The 18808-nt window shown below is 41.3% G+C and overlaps 1 protein-coding gene across 1 annotated transcript in view; it reads right to left on the reverse strand.

Moving 5' to 3' along the window:
- Positions 1-12776, reverse strand: part of mei4 (meiosis-specific, MEI4 homolog (S. cerevisiae)) — a 73217-nt gene extending 60441 nt beyond the window's left edge. The window contains exons 1-3 of the mRNA XM_031293056.2: positions 12585-12776; positions 10641-10883; positions 7863-8377 (exon numbers count right to left, since the gene is read on the reverse strand). Coding sequence (XP_031148916.1) covers positions 7863-8377; positions 10641-10883; positions 12585-12612 — 786 coding nt within the window. The 5' untranslated portion in view covers positions 12613-12776. The remainder of the gene's footprint in view (positions 1-7862; positions 8378-10640; positions 10884-12584) is intronic.
- Positions 12777-18808: the final 6032 nt, after the last annotated feature.

The raw sequence follows: 18808 nt of genomic DNA on the forward strand, positions 1-18808 counted from the left end.
GCAGCGGGCCCAGGTTTGACGCCGACCTGCCGCCCTTTGTCATTCCCCCTCTCTTTTCCCTTTTATGTCTTCAGCTGTCCTGTCAAAATAAAGGCCTAAAATGTCCAAAAAAATAATCTTTAAAATGGTGAAATATGTGGATCAGTGTTTCAAAAAAGCCCAAGATGACGTCCTCAAATGTCATGTTTTGTCCACAACTCAAAGATCTTCAGTTTACTGTCGCAGAGGAGAGAAGAAACTACAAGATATTCACATTTAACAAGCTGGAATCAGAAGTTTTACTGACTTAAACCAATTTATCAATTATCAAAATAGTAGACGATTAATTTAATAGTTGACAACTAATCGATTAATCTTTGCAGCTCTAACTCTATAAACAAGCTGTCCTATCAAGCTGCAGGACAACTTGCATCTGCGGGGGTGTTAAGGTTTCTCAGAGACAGATCGGTGTAGTGTTAATCAAAGCCTCCTTAGAATTATCACTTTCACTGACAACCGTTTAACATCACTTCAGAAGGGAACTTAATTTATTTTACATTAGGACAAACGGTGGGGATTTGCTGTAAAGAGGAAACTTCCTGCAGGCATCTTATTTTGCTAAGCCGTCTCTTGAGTGTTTGGTGAGAGCCAAATGGGATAACTTCATTTATGTCAACTCCGGCTCTCAGCTGCTGAGCCCCGGCATAACAGAAGCATGTGCGAGGCGGCGAGTGACTTTTACGAGCAGCTGTTAATGCAATTTTACCCTTTATGGACTCTGTGAGCTCTGAATGAAGGTTAAGCCAACGATACAGGATGTGGTGGAGACATTGTCAATGCTATTCCAAGGGTAATAAAGGCTTAAGCTGAGATATTATGAAGGGAAAAGATTGCTGTTGAATGTGGCGTCTCGCAGCAAAAATAATGACAAGCTGCTGGTTCTTTAAAAGTACACTACCCAGAATTATCAGATATTGGTAGACAATGGGTACATCCCATCACCCTTAAATTTCATCCACGTTGCCTTCCCTCTTCGCGTTATAGGCTGCATCTCATTGTCCTTATTTGATAGATCCTTGACTCCTCGGTGCTACATGCTATATATTCCACACACAAAAAAAACGGACTGCGCGGGATAAAGCTGTTTTCACACATACAGGCAATTTGCTTCTCGTTCCTCGCCTTAAAAGTTCAATTCATTTTAAGTTAAGCTACATTGCACTAGGGTTGCACGATATTGACCAAATGGGATATTGCGATATCGATTATGAATACTGTGATATCGATATTAATTTAGATATTTTTAAACATATGTAAAATTACAAAGGTTATGGGAAAACATCAAAATAGATTAATATTGGACTGGTCCAGCATGAATAAATAAATAAGGACCATGAAATAAATATAAAATAAAGAGAACAGGACATGTTCTACTGGTTGGACAGTATAAAATATATAAATAAGGACCATGTCTACAGAACAGAACATGTTCTACTGGTTGGACAGTATAAATATATAAATACAGAACAGGACATGTTCTACTGGTTGGACAGTATAAATATATAAATACAGAACAGGACATGTTCTACTGGTTGGACAGTATAAATATATAAATAAGGACCATGAAATAAATATAAAATAAAGAGAACAGGACATGTTCTACTGGTTGGACAGTATAAATATATAAATACAGAACAGGACATGTTCTACTGGTTGGACAGTATAAATATATAAATACAGAACAGGACATGTTCTACTGGTTGGACAGTATAAATATATAAATACAGAACAGGACATGTTCTACTGGTTCGACAGTATAAAATAAATAAAGAGAACAGGACAGAACTTTTCTTGCTCTTCTCTGATTCGTTCCGTTTTGTCTATTTCTTCACTCACACTGTCACTCTGTCCAAATATGAACACACGTGGTATGCTCTAGAGCTGTCAATCTTCTTCTATAATACTATTCGAATTCCATTTGATATTTAATGCTCAATTGCAGCCTGTTAAATAATATGTACTACACTACTCAGGCTCATGCATTGTCAATGCCACTATAAGCATGTGGTTGTTGTTGTTACACGTTCTGTCCACTAGAGGGACTTCCAACATTAGCCTGGCCTTGAGGCGACCTGCACGCAACTTTATTTACATTATATTCCACCACGAGCACACAGCGACAAACACAAATCAACACAGAACTCTGTATGAAACATTATCTAACAAGTGTAGTGAAGCGGCTCTGTTGTAAAGGCTAACGGTGCTCGGTTAGCACAATGACATCATGTTAGAAAGCACGGCCGAAACGATTTGTCATAAACTAGGTAAGTAACAAACGATGCTAACTGCATTAATAACTAAGCCAAACGGTGCTGTCACTACTATTTTAGTGATTTATAAGCAACCTGTTTCCAGCAGATTGTCACGTTACTGAGAATACAGCTGTTAAAAGGTAATATATGACGTGGAAGCTAACTCTGACAGCTGTAGGGCAGTTAACATCAACTTTAGCTTTCTCCATGAAGCTCCCAGCTACGCTACTATACCTCGCTACGCAGTTAGGAAGCCAGAACGAGCTAACTAATGTTAACATAAGCATTTTGGCTCGGTGGAAGTCAATTTTAAAGTCATGTTGAAACTATTTCCCGTCCTTCTTACGATTTCCAGCCGCAGCCTGTCCCTCCCCCGTGTACTAACGTTACTCGGTACGTAACATTAGCTCCGTAATGTTGAACTAACGTTACTTGGTACGTAACGTTAGCTTAGACCTCACAATGCCTTGTGTTTCTCACTCCGGCTAAGTTATTGTTCATACGACATGACATGAATCACACATGCCGGTAGGCCAAGGCGAGAATAGGATGATTAGCTAACGTTTATTCTATATAACGTATATTTATAAAAAAATTAATTTAAAAAAGTCACATTCGAATAGTAATTTCAGCATTCGAATAGTATTGATTTTTTTACTATTCGAATTATATTCGAATTTCGGTATGCGTTCCAACAGCCCTAGTGTGCTCCATAGGGTTTGTCACATAGTGGACCCGTGCGCTGACGTGTATTAACATGTCTAAGTGGCACAGTAACTGGCCAATGAAACATGATCATTATAGCGTTTCAATCGGACTCTAAATCAAACACAACTAAGCCACACAGCCAACGGACGGGACGCAGCGCTCCACAAAATAAAATAAATATTGCATACTTATCGCGATACTTTCGATATATTGCGATGACGATATTGAGTCGATATATCTTGCACCCGTACACTGCACGCGTAATGTATGCGGAGCAGACCATCCAACACTACGCTTCCACTATAATCAATGAAACTGGTGATACCGTACACGAGAGCAGCGTGTAAGTGCTGCGTCTGCACCGCGGTGATCTGCTCTACAAGCTTAAAAATAGGACAGTCTTATTTTTATATATTTTACGCGAGGTGTGTGCGACCAGGAAATTAATCTCAGGGTCCTATCTAGCACCCGGCGCAGCGCAAAGCCCGACGCAAGTGTCTTTGCTAGTTTAAGACCGACGCAGTTGTCAATTTCCCGTCCAGTGCCCACGTCGTTTAAATAGCAAATGCACCTGCGCCCATCTGAGCGCCCATGGGCGTGCTGGTCGTACAGGGAGGTGTGTTCAGGTGCATTCTGGGCGTGCTGGTCTTACAGGGAGGTGTGTTCAGGTGCATTCTGGGCGTATTGCTATCTTGAGGCAGCGGGAAGTGATCGCGCCATTGACCAACAAAAACCTGGTCTAAAGTCAATAACGCAGCATTTCATTGTTATTTTAACAGAGCATTAGTAAAATGCTCCTAGGCTCGTGCACAGCGCACGCACACTATGCTTGTTTAATATTACGGTGCAAATCCTCCATCATAACAGCAATGCTCCAAGGTCCAAACGCGCCTGGCTTTTAAAGGGAATGGGAGATGATCTCTGATTGGTTGATTGCATGTTACGCCCAAAACACACCTCTGATTAATGAAGACACTAAGTACAACCCTTTAGAACCATGCGCCCGGCACACAGACCCTTTTTTCCAGCCGTCAAACTAGCAAAAGTGGATTTGGACACGCCCTAAACGCACCTGCTGCCAGGCGCTTCACGCCGTGCGCTCAGATCGTTAAAATACGACCCGTAGTGTCATCATTTCTTTTAAATTATACTACCGATATACAGCAAACGACTTAATGACCGTCAGTGAGCGTATTGGCAGTTTCATTTTGAGAGTTTCTGCTTGTATTTCGTCCTCTGATAACAGCTGACAGTAGATTGATGTCTCACGGCGCTGCTGCTTTTCTGCAGTAACACAGACACGCGCTCGGGCCCGCTTCGAACTCATGCTGTGAGCGGTCCCGGAGAAAACTGGAGCGGGAGGTAAGGCGACCCGCCAACATTTTAAAAATCCGCTCTGCGCTCCATCCAAAATCCTATGACTCATGCTTTCCGCTCGCCCGCGCTCTGCTCACATGCTCTGCGTCACACCGCTCTCTTTAACCGTTTTCTACCCTGGCAGAAATGCCATAAAAAAACAAACATCTAAACTGTTTGCACACCAGGTAGCTCTGTTACTACGGCCCCGTGTGCATTACTCCAGCATGTTAAAAACTACAAAGCTTGACAGACTTTCAGCACAAAAATGTTGAACATTTCTTGGTTCCAGCTTCTCCGATGTGAAGATTTGCAAACTGATTGTCTTTGGTCCTGCTGGTTGGACGTAACAAGCAATTTAAAGTCATCTTGTAATAATTTTAACTATATTCTGACACTGTATAGAACAAAAAGGATTAATCAGGGGGAAACGGATTAAGAATAATGCAGCACATAGCATTCTTTCATCCTCCTTTTTGCAGCTGCTTTTGAATCCTGTTTATGCAGAAAAAAATACTTGGCCCATGTTGCTCTGATCAAACTCTGTTTGGTTTCCACTGGACAAATAATCAATTCCTACATTTGCCTACACGCTCTCTGCAGCTGAGACTGAATACATTAAGCTGAGTCCACACACATCTCTACACAAACACCAATATTCCTGTCTTGCTTTGATACAATCAAATACTATGAATTTTTAATGATGCTCAAGGGAAATTGGGTAGTGTTAAACTTGCTTTGGGTAATGTTAATGGATTCCAACTACTGCAACTGTCATGTAAGGACCTTAAGCCTATTTGCAAAGGACTAATTACCCAAGGGAGGTTCAGTGGTGAGAAAATACAGTTAACAATGTGGGAATTTAATCTGCTGCATCTTTAATCCGTACAGTAAAACCTGCTGAAGACGGATGATCCTCTTTCTACTCATGTCACGTTTATTTGAATATTTAATCTGTGTCCCTGCACCTACAGCATCTTTGAATCCCCCAACTTGGCCTGCCCATGCTTTCTCTCTTTTAGTATTTTTTACTTAGCGCAAGTTTTACATTGTATACTAGTTCATTTTTGTGTTTGTTATTATATTTCCAACCTGACGTTTTCACTTGCTGCGCCAAAAAAGAAGTTTTGTTTTAATACATGCTTTCTGCCGTCACCACTGGAGTACATTTTAATTATCATGCGGTAGAAGCGGTTTAAAGAAGAGATTAAATTTTTTTTTTTTCCAAGATTATCTTTGTGTTTTATTGCCTTTATTTATAGGACAATTCAATTAAATTTTATTTATAGTATCAAATCATAACAGGAGTTATCTCAGGACACTTTACAGATAAGAGTAGGTCTAGACCGCACTCTATAATTTACAAAGACCCAACTATTCCAGTGATTCCCCCAAGAGCATGCATAAATGCGTAAATGCGACAGTGGCAAGGAAAAACTCCCTTTTAGGAAGAAACCTGGGACAGACCCAGGCTCTTGGTAGGCGGTGTCTGACGGTGCCGGTTGGGGGTATGATGAACAATGGCAATCATAGTCACAATAAAGATAATGACTAGAAATAGTATGATTAGACAGATGAATAGACAGATGAAGTCAGGAAAGTGGGAGAGAGAGGGGGGGGGATGACATGCAGCAAAGGGCCATGGGTCGGAACCGAAACCCGCGGCCACTGCGACAAGGACTGAGCCTCTGTACGTGGGGCGCACGCTCAACAAGGTGACAGTGTTTCCTCTATGTTGATTTTGGAGTGGCGGCCCGCCATGGCAAAATTTCTGCCACCACGGTATCAGAAATAGGGCTGTCCAAAAAATGTAGTTGCGGTCGCCTTTTAAATGATCCTGCCGACATAATGCACCCCCCCGTCGGCTGCCGCTCACATTGCAATTTAACAACAAGTAGAACTATTCAGAGGTTATTGGACCCGTCCAGTTTAACAACTAGTAGAACTATTCAGAGGTTATTGGACCCGTCCAGTTTAACAACTAGTAGAACTATTCAGAGGTTATTGGGCCCGTCCAGTTTAACAACTAGTAGAACTATTCAGAGGTTATTGGGCCCGTCCAGTTTAACAACTAGTAGAACTATTCAGAGGTTATTGGACCCGTCCAGTTTAACAACTAGTAGAACTATTCAGAGGTTATTGGACCCGTCCAGTTTAACAACTAGTAGAACTATTCAGAGGTTATTGGACCCGTCCAGTTTAACAACTAGTAGAACTATTCAGAGGTTATTGGACCCGTCCAGTTTAACAACTAGTAGAACTATTCAGAGGTTATTGGACCCGTCCAGTTTAACAACTAGTAGAACTATTCAGAGGTTATTGGACCCGTCCAGTTTAACAACTAGTAGAACTATTCAGAGGTTATTGGACCCGTCCAGTTTAACAACTAGTAGAACTATTCAGAGGTTATTGGACCCGTCCAGTTTAACAACTAGTAGAACTATTCAGAGGTTATTGGGCCCATCCAGTTTAACGTTGTTGTTCGGACAGACCTGCCCCCACTGCTAAAATAAATCCTAAAAGGAAACACTGGGTGAGCTAAACAAGAGATTACAACTTTTAATAACCGCCTTAAAGTTTACAGGAGCTGACTGAGACGCTTGATATGAAAGGATACATTACGAGATTTGTATTACTTGTATGAAAGATTATAAGCACAATGAGTTAGCACAACTTTGCAGAAGAGCATGTCCCTGGACCATCCTAGAGAGGCTATTATTTCATATTGCAGAAAAAGAAAAATATTGCAATGTCAGTTTTCTCAAATAGCGTGCAGTATTTGCATTAGAGCTGAATCGATAAGTTGTTACTTATCGATTCTTGTAAAACTTCTTTACTTCTTGTAAAACTATTAAATTATTGGCCAACTATTTTAATAACCGATTCATCTCTTTATGTCGTTTTTATAATTAAAAAAATTAAAACTTGTGTGATGTCAGCTTGTTGAATGCGAGTATGTTCTAGTTTCTTTTCTCCTCTGGGACAGGAAACTTTGAGTTGTGGACCGAACAAGACATTTGAGCATGTTATCTTTGGAAACACTGATCCACGTTTCACCGTTTTCTGACATTTTAGAGACCAAACATAACTGATTAATCGAGAAAATAATCGTTAGTTGCAGCCCTATTCGAAAGTCAAACTCTTAATTCCAGCGTCTTAATTTATGATTTGTTGCTTTCTCTTGTACGATATGATATTAAACTGAACATCTTTGGGTTTTAGACTGTCTGTCAGACAGAAGAAGCTTTTCAAAGATGTCACTTTGAGCTTTTTATGCTATTTTATAGATCAAACAATGAATCAACTAGGTGAGGAAATTATTTTTCAGAATCATTAGTTGCAGCCCTACTTTGAATGTTTATATATCGTATCAAAAAAGGCCAGGTCTATTTCTCGCTTTAATTAATACGCTCTAACAGCGGGGGTAAATTTCCAGCTGTGGCCAAATTGATAAGGAGATGTTGCGTGGGTGTAATTGTTCCCTCCTCCGTTGATCCCATCACTCACCCTGCTGAGCTGGTTGCTGTGCAGCAGCAGCCCGGTCAGCTCGCTCAGCGACTCCTCCACGCGTCTCGTGAAGTCCGCCGACGGCAGCCGCTGGGAGCAGAAGAGGTCCATCGCTCGGGCCGCCACCTGGCAGGCCGTCAGGATCAGGTCGCCCGGTCCCAGCGGCGGGGGGTCCCTGCACGCCGCCACCACCGAGTCCAATAGCTGGCACACGGAGTCCACCAACACCGACCCCACGCCGCCATCTGGGCTGAACCACAGCGACTCCAGGCCTCGGTTGTTTTCTTCCACTCGGTGCAGGGCGCACAGCGACTGCAGGAACTGCTCGTGAGGGAGCGCCGCCACCCCGCGATGACTGGAGGGAACTGGCGGCGGAGGGAACGCGGCGGCAGGCTGGGGCTCCAGCTGCAGGAGTTCGGGAGTCTCCGAGTCGCTGGCCGGTTGAGGCTCGGCGCTGTACGCCTCACTTGGACCAAACAGATCCTGCGAAGCGATGTACATCGTGTTGTCTTGGCCTGGAAGATTTTACACAGAAAGTCAGTGTCGATGGGCTTCAGACTATGCCTATGAAAAGGTAAACAAGTATTTGTTTTCCATGTTTTAAGGCAGACCATGGCTGAATCTCAGTTGTCTTATTTGATGTCTACTCGCTCCACACTTTAAACCGGAAGTTGTTCTGGCTCTCCGTCGTGAAGGCCGTCTCAAAGCTCCTATTTCTGGCCCGAGGAGCGAAGATGGAGGACGGATCTCTGGGGAGCTATTAGCGAGGATACAGAGAGCAGCCTTCTCGGATGCGAAGTTTGGCCAGAACGACTTCCGGTTCAAGCAAGAAGGGAAGAGATATCAAATAAGAGACTTGGGATCCAGCCCATGTATGCAACGTTAGGCAGTGGTGGAATGGCACTAAGACATTTACTCAAGTACTGTACTTAGAGATGGTACGATACCATTTTTTGCTTCCCGATACCGATTCTGATATGCAGTTTGACAGTCAGTTATAACGGAAAAAGAACATAAATAAACTACTTTAACGTAGATTTTCTATAATTCATTTCATAAACTCCAGTACTTCCCGATACTGATACCAGCGTTTTAGGCAGTATCGGAGCCGATACCGGTATCGGAACATCTCTAACTGTACTTAAGAACAAATTCAATGTACTTTTACTTTACTTGAGTATTTCCATTTCTGCACCTTTTTTTTTATACTTCTTTGTACTCCACTATATCTCGGAGGTAAATATTGTACTGCAGTAGAGCATCTGAATACTTCCCCACCACTGTTGAAAAGTAAAAGTTTCAGAATAATTCATTCTTGCAGAGAAGTTGTTTTTTCTGCTGAGAGGTGAGCTTGTGTCAACAACAAAAAAAGTGTAGAGAATGTTATAAAGATATCCGAGTGTGTCTCTGCAGGTGCTTTTAGTCTGCAGGAGAAGATATCTCGAGGACAGATTCATCCTGACACTGAGCGTACAGCCCTGAGGTTATCTCAGCATGCTGCTAATAATCACCTACATAATGCTCATGAATGTTGAGTTGTCAGGGTTACAGCTGCTTTTGACCTGGTCAGTGTGTATACTCCACAAACAGGAGACTCTCAATTTCTTCTCACCAGACAGCTATAGAGTAGGGGTGTGATGATTTTCAATCGCAACGATTTTCCATTATACAAAAATCCAACAACATTTACGACGAATTCTATTGATTGACCCTCGAACAGATCAGTGCACCGATTGGTTCTTTCTCAAAAAGTAATTGGTGGCACATCATTTCAAAAGAACACACCACTGCGTATAAAAAAAAAAAAAGTTCAAGATATTGAAATCATGCGAATAGAGAGGAAACAAGAAAATGTGCTTTTAGAGGGATGGGGCGTTCTTCTCTCTGAAGCATCATGCGAGTTTGTCAGCTGTATTAGCGGAGTTAGCAACAGCTTTCAGCTGCACAGCTTCTGGGGCTGCTCTCTGTATCCTCGCTCATAGCTCCTCAGAGATCCCTCCTCCTTCCTAGCTCCTCAGGGCTGTAATAACAGCTTTGAGACAGTCTTCAAGAAGGAGGGCCAGAAGAACTTTCAGTTTAAGCGAGAAGATCAAATAAGGAGAACTGAAAAGCGAACTAAGACGCGAGTAAAGGGAAGGGAAGCAAGTGAAGGAAACGTGGATGCAGTTAGAGGGCTCCTGCACACTGCCTGCGTGGCGTGAGCGTGGCGTTTCTGTTACGTGGCGGCTGCGTGGCGTTTTCTATGTCTTTGCACACCAGAAACGTGTCCCGACTGCTAGCCTTGTCTGGACACATGTATGTTTCCCATAAACATAAACATAAATATATACTGAGCTGATTACAGACAGGCAACGTCGGCAGTATTGACTGCAGAATAGGCTACAGAATATTTCGTTCTGTATTGACAGGTGCAATATTTGAAAATCAATAATTATTATAATCTTTTTTAAATGATATTTATATCTGCATTTATGTCAAAACCTCGAGACTTTCAAACATCAACATGTGATTTATTAAATGTATTTGTGTCAAAATGACATATAAACATCTTTTTGTGTTCTATGTTGTCTGGCGTCGGTCCTATTTCTAGCATGCACGTGTTTTCGGCGCGACTCGGGCCGTGCCTGAGACGTGCGTGTCACGCAGGCAGTGTGCAAGCTCTACCCTGTTAACATGGGAGCCCAAATAAAAACGCTCACGCCACGCAGCTGACACGCTCACGCCATGCAGGCAGTGTACAGGAGCCCTAGGACCTGGGACGCGCCCAGGGAGGCCTACCTGCTGCCTCTGTGCTGCTCTTTGTGTTTGTCAATCTGGTGATCAGTAATTCCTGCCGCAGCTTCAGCACCTCCTGCTGCAGCCCCTGGGCTTTTCCTCTACAGCTTGCATCCTGGCTCATCAGCTTGCAGGCCAAAGCCTCGGCGTACTCTCTGCTACTCACACCCAAGGGCCTGTTCTTTATTATAGCCACTGCCAGGGCAGCTTTGACCTTCTTGAAAAACCACTCCTCTTTACTCGCTCCTAAAAAAATGTGTATAAAAAGTGAGGAGGGCAGACTTTCAGGGAAGACAACCAACAAAACATCCACAGTGGCTGGAGACAGCGGTGGAACAAGTATTCTGATCCTTTACTAAAGTAAAAGCAGTAATACCAGACAGTAAAAAAACACTCTGTTACAAGTAAAAACCCTGCGTTGAAAATGTTACTTAAGTAAAAGTATGTGAGTATCATCAGGAAAATGTAAAAGTACTCAATGCAGAAAATCCTCCCATTTTAGAAAAGTGTAAAAGATCCAACCAGTTGTGTGTTTAATGGTCTAATCATCTCAGCTGGACTTGTAGCCGTTATATTGTTGGCTAGTTTACTTTAGAATAAAACATCAGATTTTATAAACTACATGTGTTTTGTGTGCAGAAATCTTAACTCTTGTGTTGTCCTCGGGTCAAATTTGACCCGTTTTCAAAGAAATATGGGTTTCTTACAACCAAATTGCCCCAAAATAACATGGATGCATGATGTACGTTGTTTGGAAGCCATATAACAATCTTCGCAGGTACGATTAATGATTACTTTCATTGAACTGTGGGTGTTTTATTCAATTTTATAGCATTTCAACACAGTGTCAAGACTAAAGTTTGACATAAAACAGTCTGTTGTCCTCTCAACATCCTCTGATCTTAACTATTACTAAAAAAAATGCATAATTTATGTTTTTTTAACTCAAAAATTAGGCATAATGTCATTTAAATTAGGTTTAATGACCATGAATTGAGCATTGAGAAAAGTGACAAAAATATGTCAATTTTGACCCGGAAGGACAACACATTCATGGCGGACGGAAAGACAACACGAAGGTTATTGTGTAAAGTAACTAGTAACTAAAGCTGTCAGATGAATGTAGTGGAGTAAAAAGTACAATATTTCACTCTGAAATGTAGCGGAGTAGAAGTAGAAAGTGGTATGAAAAGAAAAGACTCAAGTTAAGTACAAGTACCTCAACATTTGGATTTAAGTCTCCTACCTACAGTACTTGAGTAAAAGTTATATTCCACCACTGGCCAGAAAAACTCGAAATCCAGCCACGTTCATATATAGTTGTATGAGACGTCATCACGTTGATAGTTGTATGAGACAATAATATGTTTTACAAGAAGTAAGCCCTCAAAATAATGCAACTTGTGCAATAAACAAATCACGAAAGACACGCAGTGATTTTTCTTTTTTTAGTTAACGTTAGGTACCAAAAAATGTGACTGTAATACGCTATTATTTCATAATTGACTTAGCTTGCTCTGTGCTAAATTATCCAAACACACGTGCACAAACTAGCACCGTACCGTTAGCTAAAATACACATGTTGTCTTTGTTGTTAGCTAAAATACACGTTGTGTTTGTTGTTAGCTAAAATACACGTTGTGTTTGTTGTTAGCTAAAATACACGTTGTGTTTGTTGTTAGCTAAAATACACGTTGTGTTTGTTGTGTATCTGTCGACAAACAAACAATGTTGAGAGAAACCATTGCCGCAGAAAAAAATGACACACCCGCCTTTACATTACCCCAAACTAGGGCAATAAGGCTATAGCTCGCTAGCTAAACTCACCGCGATGCTAACCGTCAGCTAACTCATGAACTACAACATCAAGAGTTAACGTGACAGTGACGCTTAAACTGTTAACGTCAACTGTCAAACTAATTCATTATTACCCTTTTAATTAATTACCTTTTGAATGATTCTCTTTACTATACATTGCGTGGCGCCTGTTGTCCTTAAAGCCCCCGTTAAAAGTGTGCAATTGTTACAACAACGTTGCTACTTTAGCTACACCGGAACCGGCCGGCTGGACAGGTGTTATAACGAAATCTGTGACCCGTAGAATTCTGTCACACCGAGCAGGCGGCCATGACACTACTGATCAAATGTTCCCCTGGTCACAGCTGTCAAACAGTTAGCTAAAAGTAATGGATAAACGGCCACTCACAAGTGGTAGCAGAAGGAATAAAAACTGAACCAAAGTGACCTAAACACTGACAGTTTAACTGTATGAAAACATGTTCATATTATTTATAATTATTGTATTACAATTACTACTTTTTGTGGTACTTCTACTACACCCACTTTTTTTGTAGCGTGACGTGAAGCCACCATTTTCCATTTATGGCGACATTTTGCTTGGACTATGAGCCCTCTCTATAGAAGGAGGACTTTTTTGAGCCTAACAAACCACGTGTATATATATATATATATATATAATACATAAAAATCAAAATAACTTTAGAGATCTTCATTATAAAGGGTTTAAACAATGTTTTCCATGCTTGTTCAATGAATTATACACAATTAATGAACATGCACCTGTTGAACGGTCGAAAAGACAATAACAGCTTGCAGGCGGTAGGCAATTAAGGTCACAGTTAAAAGAAAATTAGGAAAGTAAAGAGACCTTCCTACTGACTCTGAAAAACACCAAAAGAAAGACACCCAGGGTCCCTGCTAATCTGCGTGAACGTGCCTTAGGCATGGTGCAAGGAGGCATGAGGACAGCAGATGTGGCCAGAGCAATACATTACAATGTCCCTACTGTGAGACAGAGCTACAGGGAGACAGGAAACACAGCTGATCGTCCTCGCAGTGGCAGACCACGTGTAACAACACCTGCATAGGATCGGTACATTTGAATATCACACCTGCTGGACAGGTTCAGGATGGCAACAACAACCACAAGAACTGGCCAGTCTGGTGCAGAACATGAGGAGGAGATGTACTGCAATACTTAATGCAGCTGGTGGCCACACCAGATACTGAGGGCTACTTTTGATTTTGACCCCCCATTTGTTCAGGGACACATTATTCCATTTCTCTTAGTCACATGTCTGTGAACATTTTTCAGTTTGTCTTAGTTGTTAAATATTTTAATGCATGCAAATATCTGCATATGTTAAGTTTGCTTAAAAGATAAAAGCAGTTGAAAGTGACAGGACGTTTCTTTTTTTGCTGAGTATATATAATATATAGGCTATATATAATATATCCTAAGATAAACATAAAACCAGTTCGTACTAAACTCTAAGAATTAAGAAGAGTTCCGGCTGGAGCATCATAAGAAAAATTATGATTTTTTTCTCCGCCGGGTTTCAGCTGATAGGCAATTTAAAAAAGCCACTTGTTTTTCTCTCCCTGGGTAAAACGGATAGTGTAATTCACTGCAAATTATTAACCTTTTGGAAGTTTCCTGAATGATATTTTCAAGTATCCTCAATATATATGTAAGAGCGTTGTCGAAACATTAAAACACAACTCATTATCGGCAGCAACAGGCAGCCCTCTGATCTCAGCAGTGGCCAAATGTAACTAAGTACATTTACTCCAGTACTGTACCAAATGTTGAGGTACTTGTACTTTACTTGAGTCTTTTCTTTTCATGCCACTTTCTACTTCTACTCCGCTACATTTCAGAGAGAAATATTGTACTTTTTACTCCACTACATTCATCTGTTACAGCTTTAGTTACTAGTTACTTTACACATTAAGATTACTGCACACAAAACACATGTAGTTTATAAAATCTGATGTGTTATTCTAAATTAACAATATAATGGCTACAAGTCCAGCTCAGATGATTAGACCATTAAACACACAACTGTTTGGATCCTTTCCAGTTTCAAGAATGGGAGGATTTTTATTTAATACTTTAACTACATTTTCCTGATGATACTTATTGCCAGACCCTCCTCCACAGCGCTGCAAAGGAAGGTCTGGCTAGTCCACACAGCATTCCTGGATGGGAGGAAAACGTGCTCTGGTTTATTGGCATTTCTTTAAACCAATCACAATCATCTTGAGCGGCGATAAGCAACGCAAGGAGCAACGGTGCCTCTGCAAAATAGTCCCAGGAAGGAACTTGTTTTGGTGGAACATGTGTACGTTCAAAAGTAGTTTTAGTCGTGCAACAGAAAGCTCAGATTGGACAGATAGTCTAGCTAGCTGTCTGGATTTACCCTGCAGAGATCTGAGGAGCAGTTAACCATAGTCCTCACAAATCCACCGGAGGTTAGAACGCCAACACAAAGAAAGAGGAAGGTGACGGACATCCGGCTGAAATGAGGGACTTCTGGGCAAATTTCCGGCGGCACCGGAGCAATCTCGGAAGTGGAGTGTTGAGGATATAAACCTGCAGTATAAACAGCTCTGCTGTGGAAGCTACTTTAAGAGTCAATAGCTAAACTAGCATATTGGGTGGAGATGGATATGGAGTGCAGCAAGACTTCTGTCTGGAGAAATATCTCTTTCCAGGCGTCCCCGACAAACTATTCTTCATTTGGAGAAGCAGCAGCTCGATATAGAGGTCCTGCCGGATCACTGAGCCGCTCACCTCCTCACAGAGTTTGAGGCAGCCACTTTCCCAAGGAATCTCATTTTAGGCCGAGAGTGTCCATATAATGTGATTCCCTCAGTCAGTGCAGAGCCTGCAGGCAAAGAGAGCAAGGTCGGGAGAAGCTCCACGGGAGGATGGGGAGCTTTGCTTTGTTACTCAGCAACATGATGAATCTGCTGCACAGTATGGATGTAATCCGCAGAGTGGACGCTGAGAGGGTGAAATGAAGTGTGACAAATGAGTTATGCATACAATCTCCCTTTGATTGATTGTGCAAGTATCGACCCTAAAAATGAATATTGTTTGCCGAGAGAAAAGTCATCTCCAACAGATTTTTCAATCAGATTTGCCTCAGAAGTATACGCCGCTAAAATGCTTCAGTTTTGAATTAAAGTGCTCATATTCTGCTTTTTGGCTTTTTCCCTTTCCTTTATTGTGTTATATATCTTTGTTGTGCATGTTATAGGTTTACAAAGTGAAAAAGCCCAAAGTCCCCCCCAAAGGGACTCACCATCTCCAACAGAAAACACTGTTCACAAACTGCTCCAAACAGCTCTATTGTAGTCCAGCCTTTACTTCAGAGACAAACGTGGTCACTTTGGAACACACGTTATAATGCTCGCCTAGCTGCTAGCATGGCACGCCCTCATACTCTGCTTCTGACTGGCTAGTAGTCCTTACCTAGCTACTGTCAGGGCACGCCCTCATACTCTGCTTCTGACTGGCTAGTAGTCCTTACCTAGGTACTGTCAGGACACACCCTCATACTCTGCTTCTGACTGGCTAGTAGTCCTTACCTAGGTATTGTCAGGACACGCCCTCATACTCTGCTTCTGACTGGCTAGTAGTCCTTACCTAGGTACTGTCAGGGCATGCCCTCATACTCTGCTTCTGACTGGCTAGTAGTCCTTACCTAGCTACTGTCAGGACACGCCCTCATACTCTGCTTCTGACTGGCTAGTAGTCCTTACCTAGCACATGTGCGACTCCCAACAAAGATGGAACAGAAGTGCGATGCCTCACTCTGTAGCTAAAACAGAGACCTGAACACAGGGTGAAAAGAGGAGCTGCAGCAATGTGCAGTACAACAAAAATATGGTGTTTTTTGACAATGAAACCATGTAAACCTATTCTGGTACAACCTCTAAATACAATTATGAACCTGAAAATTAGCATAATATGAGCACTTTAAAGGAACCACCAAACCTAGTGTGTGCAAAGTTACGGAGACTGTCCTCGCCCCTGAAAAACGCTCCCAGAGGTTATTTGTTCAAGCAGCAATTATTACTCATCTTTACGTTTCTAGCGGCTCCCTCTAGTGGCCATAGTAGTTTTGACTAAAAATACAATTAAACAGCGAGTTGTTGTTTTTTACTTTGCGAACTACACGTTCAACGCAAATGCGTAATTGGAAGTGAAGTAACGTCTGACTGTAACTCAAAAAACACCAGCTTCTTCTAAACGTAACTGGATGGGCCTAAACCTAACCAAACTATGACCGTTTCACTAAGTTATTGATGTGTTTAAAATTGCAACAGTAGATAAAGATAGCTTTAGATACAATTTCGCCAGATGTGGCCACCGCTACGGTGTTTATCAAACGCTCCTGTGGGTCGTATTAGAGGGTGGAAATAGACAACCAATATTGTCGAATGGTTTGGAGGACTAATTTATGCTCTTTTTGATGTTTTTGTCGTGTACAGTATAATTAGGTTGTCTTTCGTTGCAGAATCAGAATCAGAAATACTTTAATAATCCCAGGGGGAAATTATTTTTGTTACCACTCCAGGTATACAAACAACATATACAAACAACATATATTATCCAGACAATTGTACCTTGCACCTTGTAATTGTTGATTTTAAAAAGTTCCATATGAGTTAAGACTTTGTTTTTCCGCCAGACACGCACACACACACACACACACACACACACACACACACACACACACACACACACACACACACACTCACACTCACACAAACACAGACAACAACAAACACACACAAACACGCACACAAACACATAAACACACAAACACATAAACACACAAACACACAAACACACACACACACACACACACAAACACAAAATACCACACAAACACACACACAAACCAAATCCAAATGTTTAAGGTAACATGTAAATATATTTTATTATTATTATTATATTATAACTGCTGGACAGAAACATTACCAATCATTTTTATAACCATTTAGGTCATTTTTTTGAGCGACAATGCATCAAAGTCTCTGGTTTCAGGTTCTAAGACGTGAACATTGGCGTCTTTTTATCATCTTTTATGCTGATAAATTGAATATCTTTTATGGTTTTGTAAGAAATCATGAAAATAACCAGTAGTTGCAGCCCAGACTTTTATCATTAGCAAATGAGATAGAGAGTGAGAAAGTGAGTCAGAGAGGGATTTTAAAGAGCTCTTTATTAGACTCATCTGAAGGACACACAGCTACAAAAGATACGAGCCAGCGCTGAGTGGAGACTGATTGATACAGAGGCTCGGCAGATATGATCAGCTGATTATATCTCAGATAAGACGGAGAACAGGAGAGGTCACATCCTTTGTTTTTCCTGCTGGAACCTGGGGGCAGTTTTACATTCTCAATTTAAAACAACATGGGGATTTTAAATACTGATTCCAGGATCTTTTTTTTTTTACGTTTTTGTTGCCTTTTTCAAAAAAAAATAAGACTGTTGTCCGAGGTGTCCTTTCAGCGGACATTACAGTTGAGTGTAGCCGACAAAAGGTGACCGTCATGGGGTGACAACTAGGGTTGGGTACCGAAACACGGTGCCGATAAACGTAAACGGTAGTAACGAGACTGAATAAGAAGGAACATTTTGGTGCCTCATTTCGGTGCCTGACTTTACACTATACTCGACAGCAGGTAACGTTAGCCTACCTTTAGCTAGCAGCTGGATTAAACAGGTTAAAATGCTGACAACTAACGTTAAACAGTGTAAAGTGTGACTGTATTTCCCTGTAGAGGATTCCAACAGCGGGACGTAATAGTCTGACTGCAGCTGCCGTTGTCGGAAAAACAACACAGACGGTGCGTTCACTTGAAACAGGTAGCCTCGCGGTGCATTCAAAGTTATTGTAAAATACGCTTTTCCCATCTTCTTAGCAATAAACAAGCTGTTCTTTAATGTCGCCAACTGTCGTTTAGTACCCTTCTTTTTTTTTTTAAACTTTCTTAAAAGGTATTGGTTCAGGCACCGTTTGAGCACCGGCACCGTTTTAAAAGTATCGCTTTAGCCGATACCTAGTGACAACAGTTAAGTTTAGACACCAAAACGACTTTGGTTTGGGTTAAAAACACAGCTTCTGTCTTTGTTTTCTTTCTTACATTTGATACTAGCGATTTTACTGTATATTGATATACTGTCATGTTTTTCTTTTTGTTTTTAAATGTATATATTTTAGTTTACTCAATGAATTGTATGTATGTATGTATTTCTTTTCACATTATTGTCCTTGAAGCTTTGGCAATATTGTTATTTCTGACATTCATGCCAATAAAGCAATTTGAATTGAAAGAGAGAGAGAGGG

Source organism: Sander lucioperca, chromosome 19 (assembly GCF_008315115.2).
Source record: "Sander lucioperca isolate FBNREF2018 chromosome 19, SLUC_FBN_1.2, whole genome shotgun sequence".
Lineage (NCBI taxonomy): Eukaryota > Metazoa > Chordata > Actinopteri > Perciformes > Percidae > Sander > Sander lucioperca.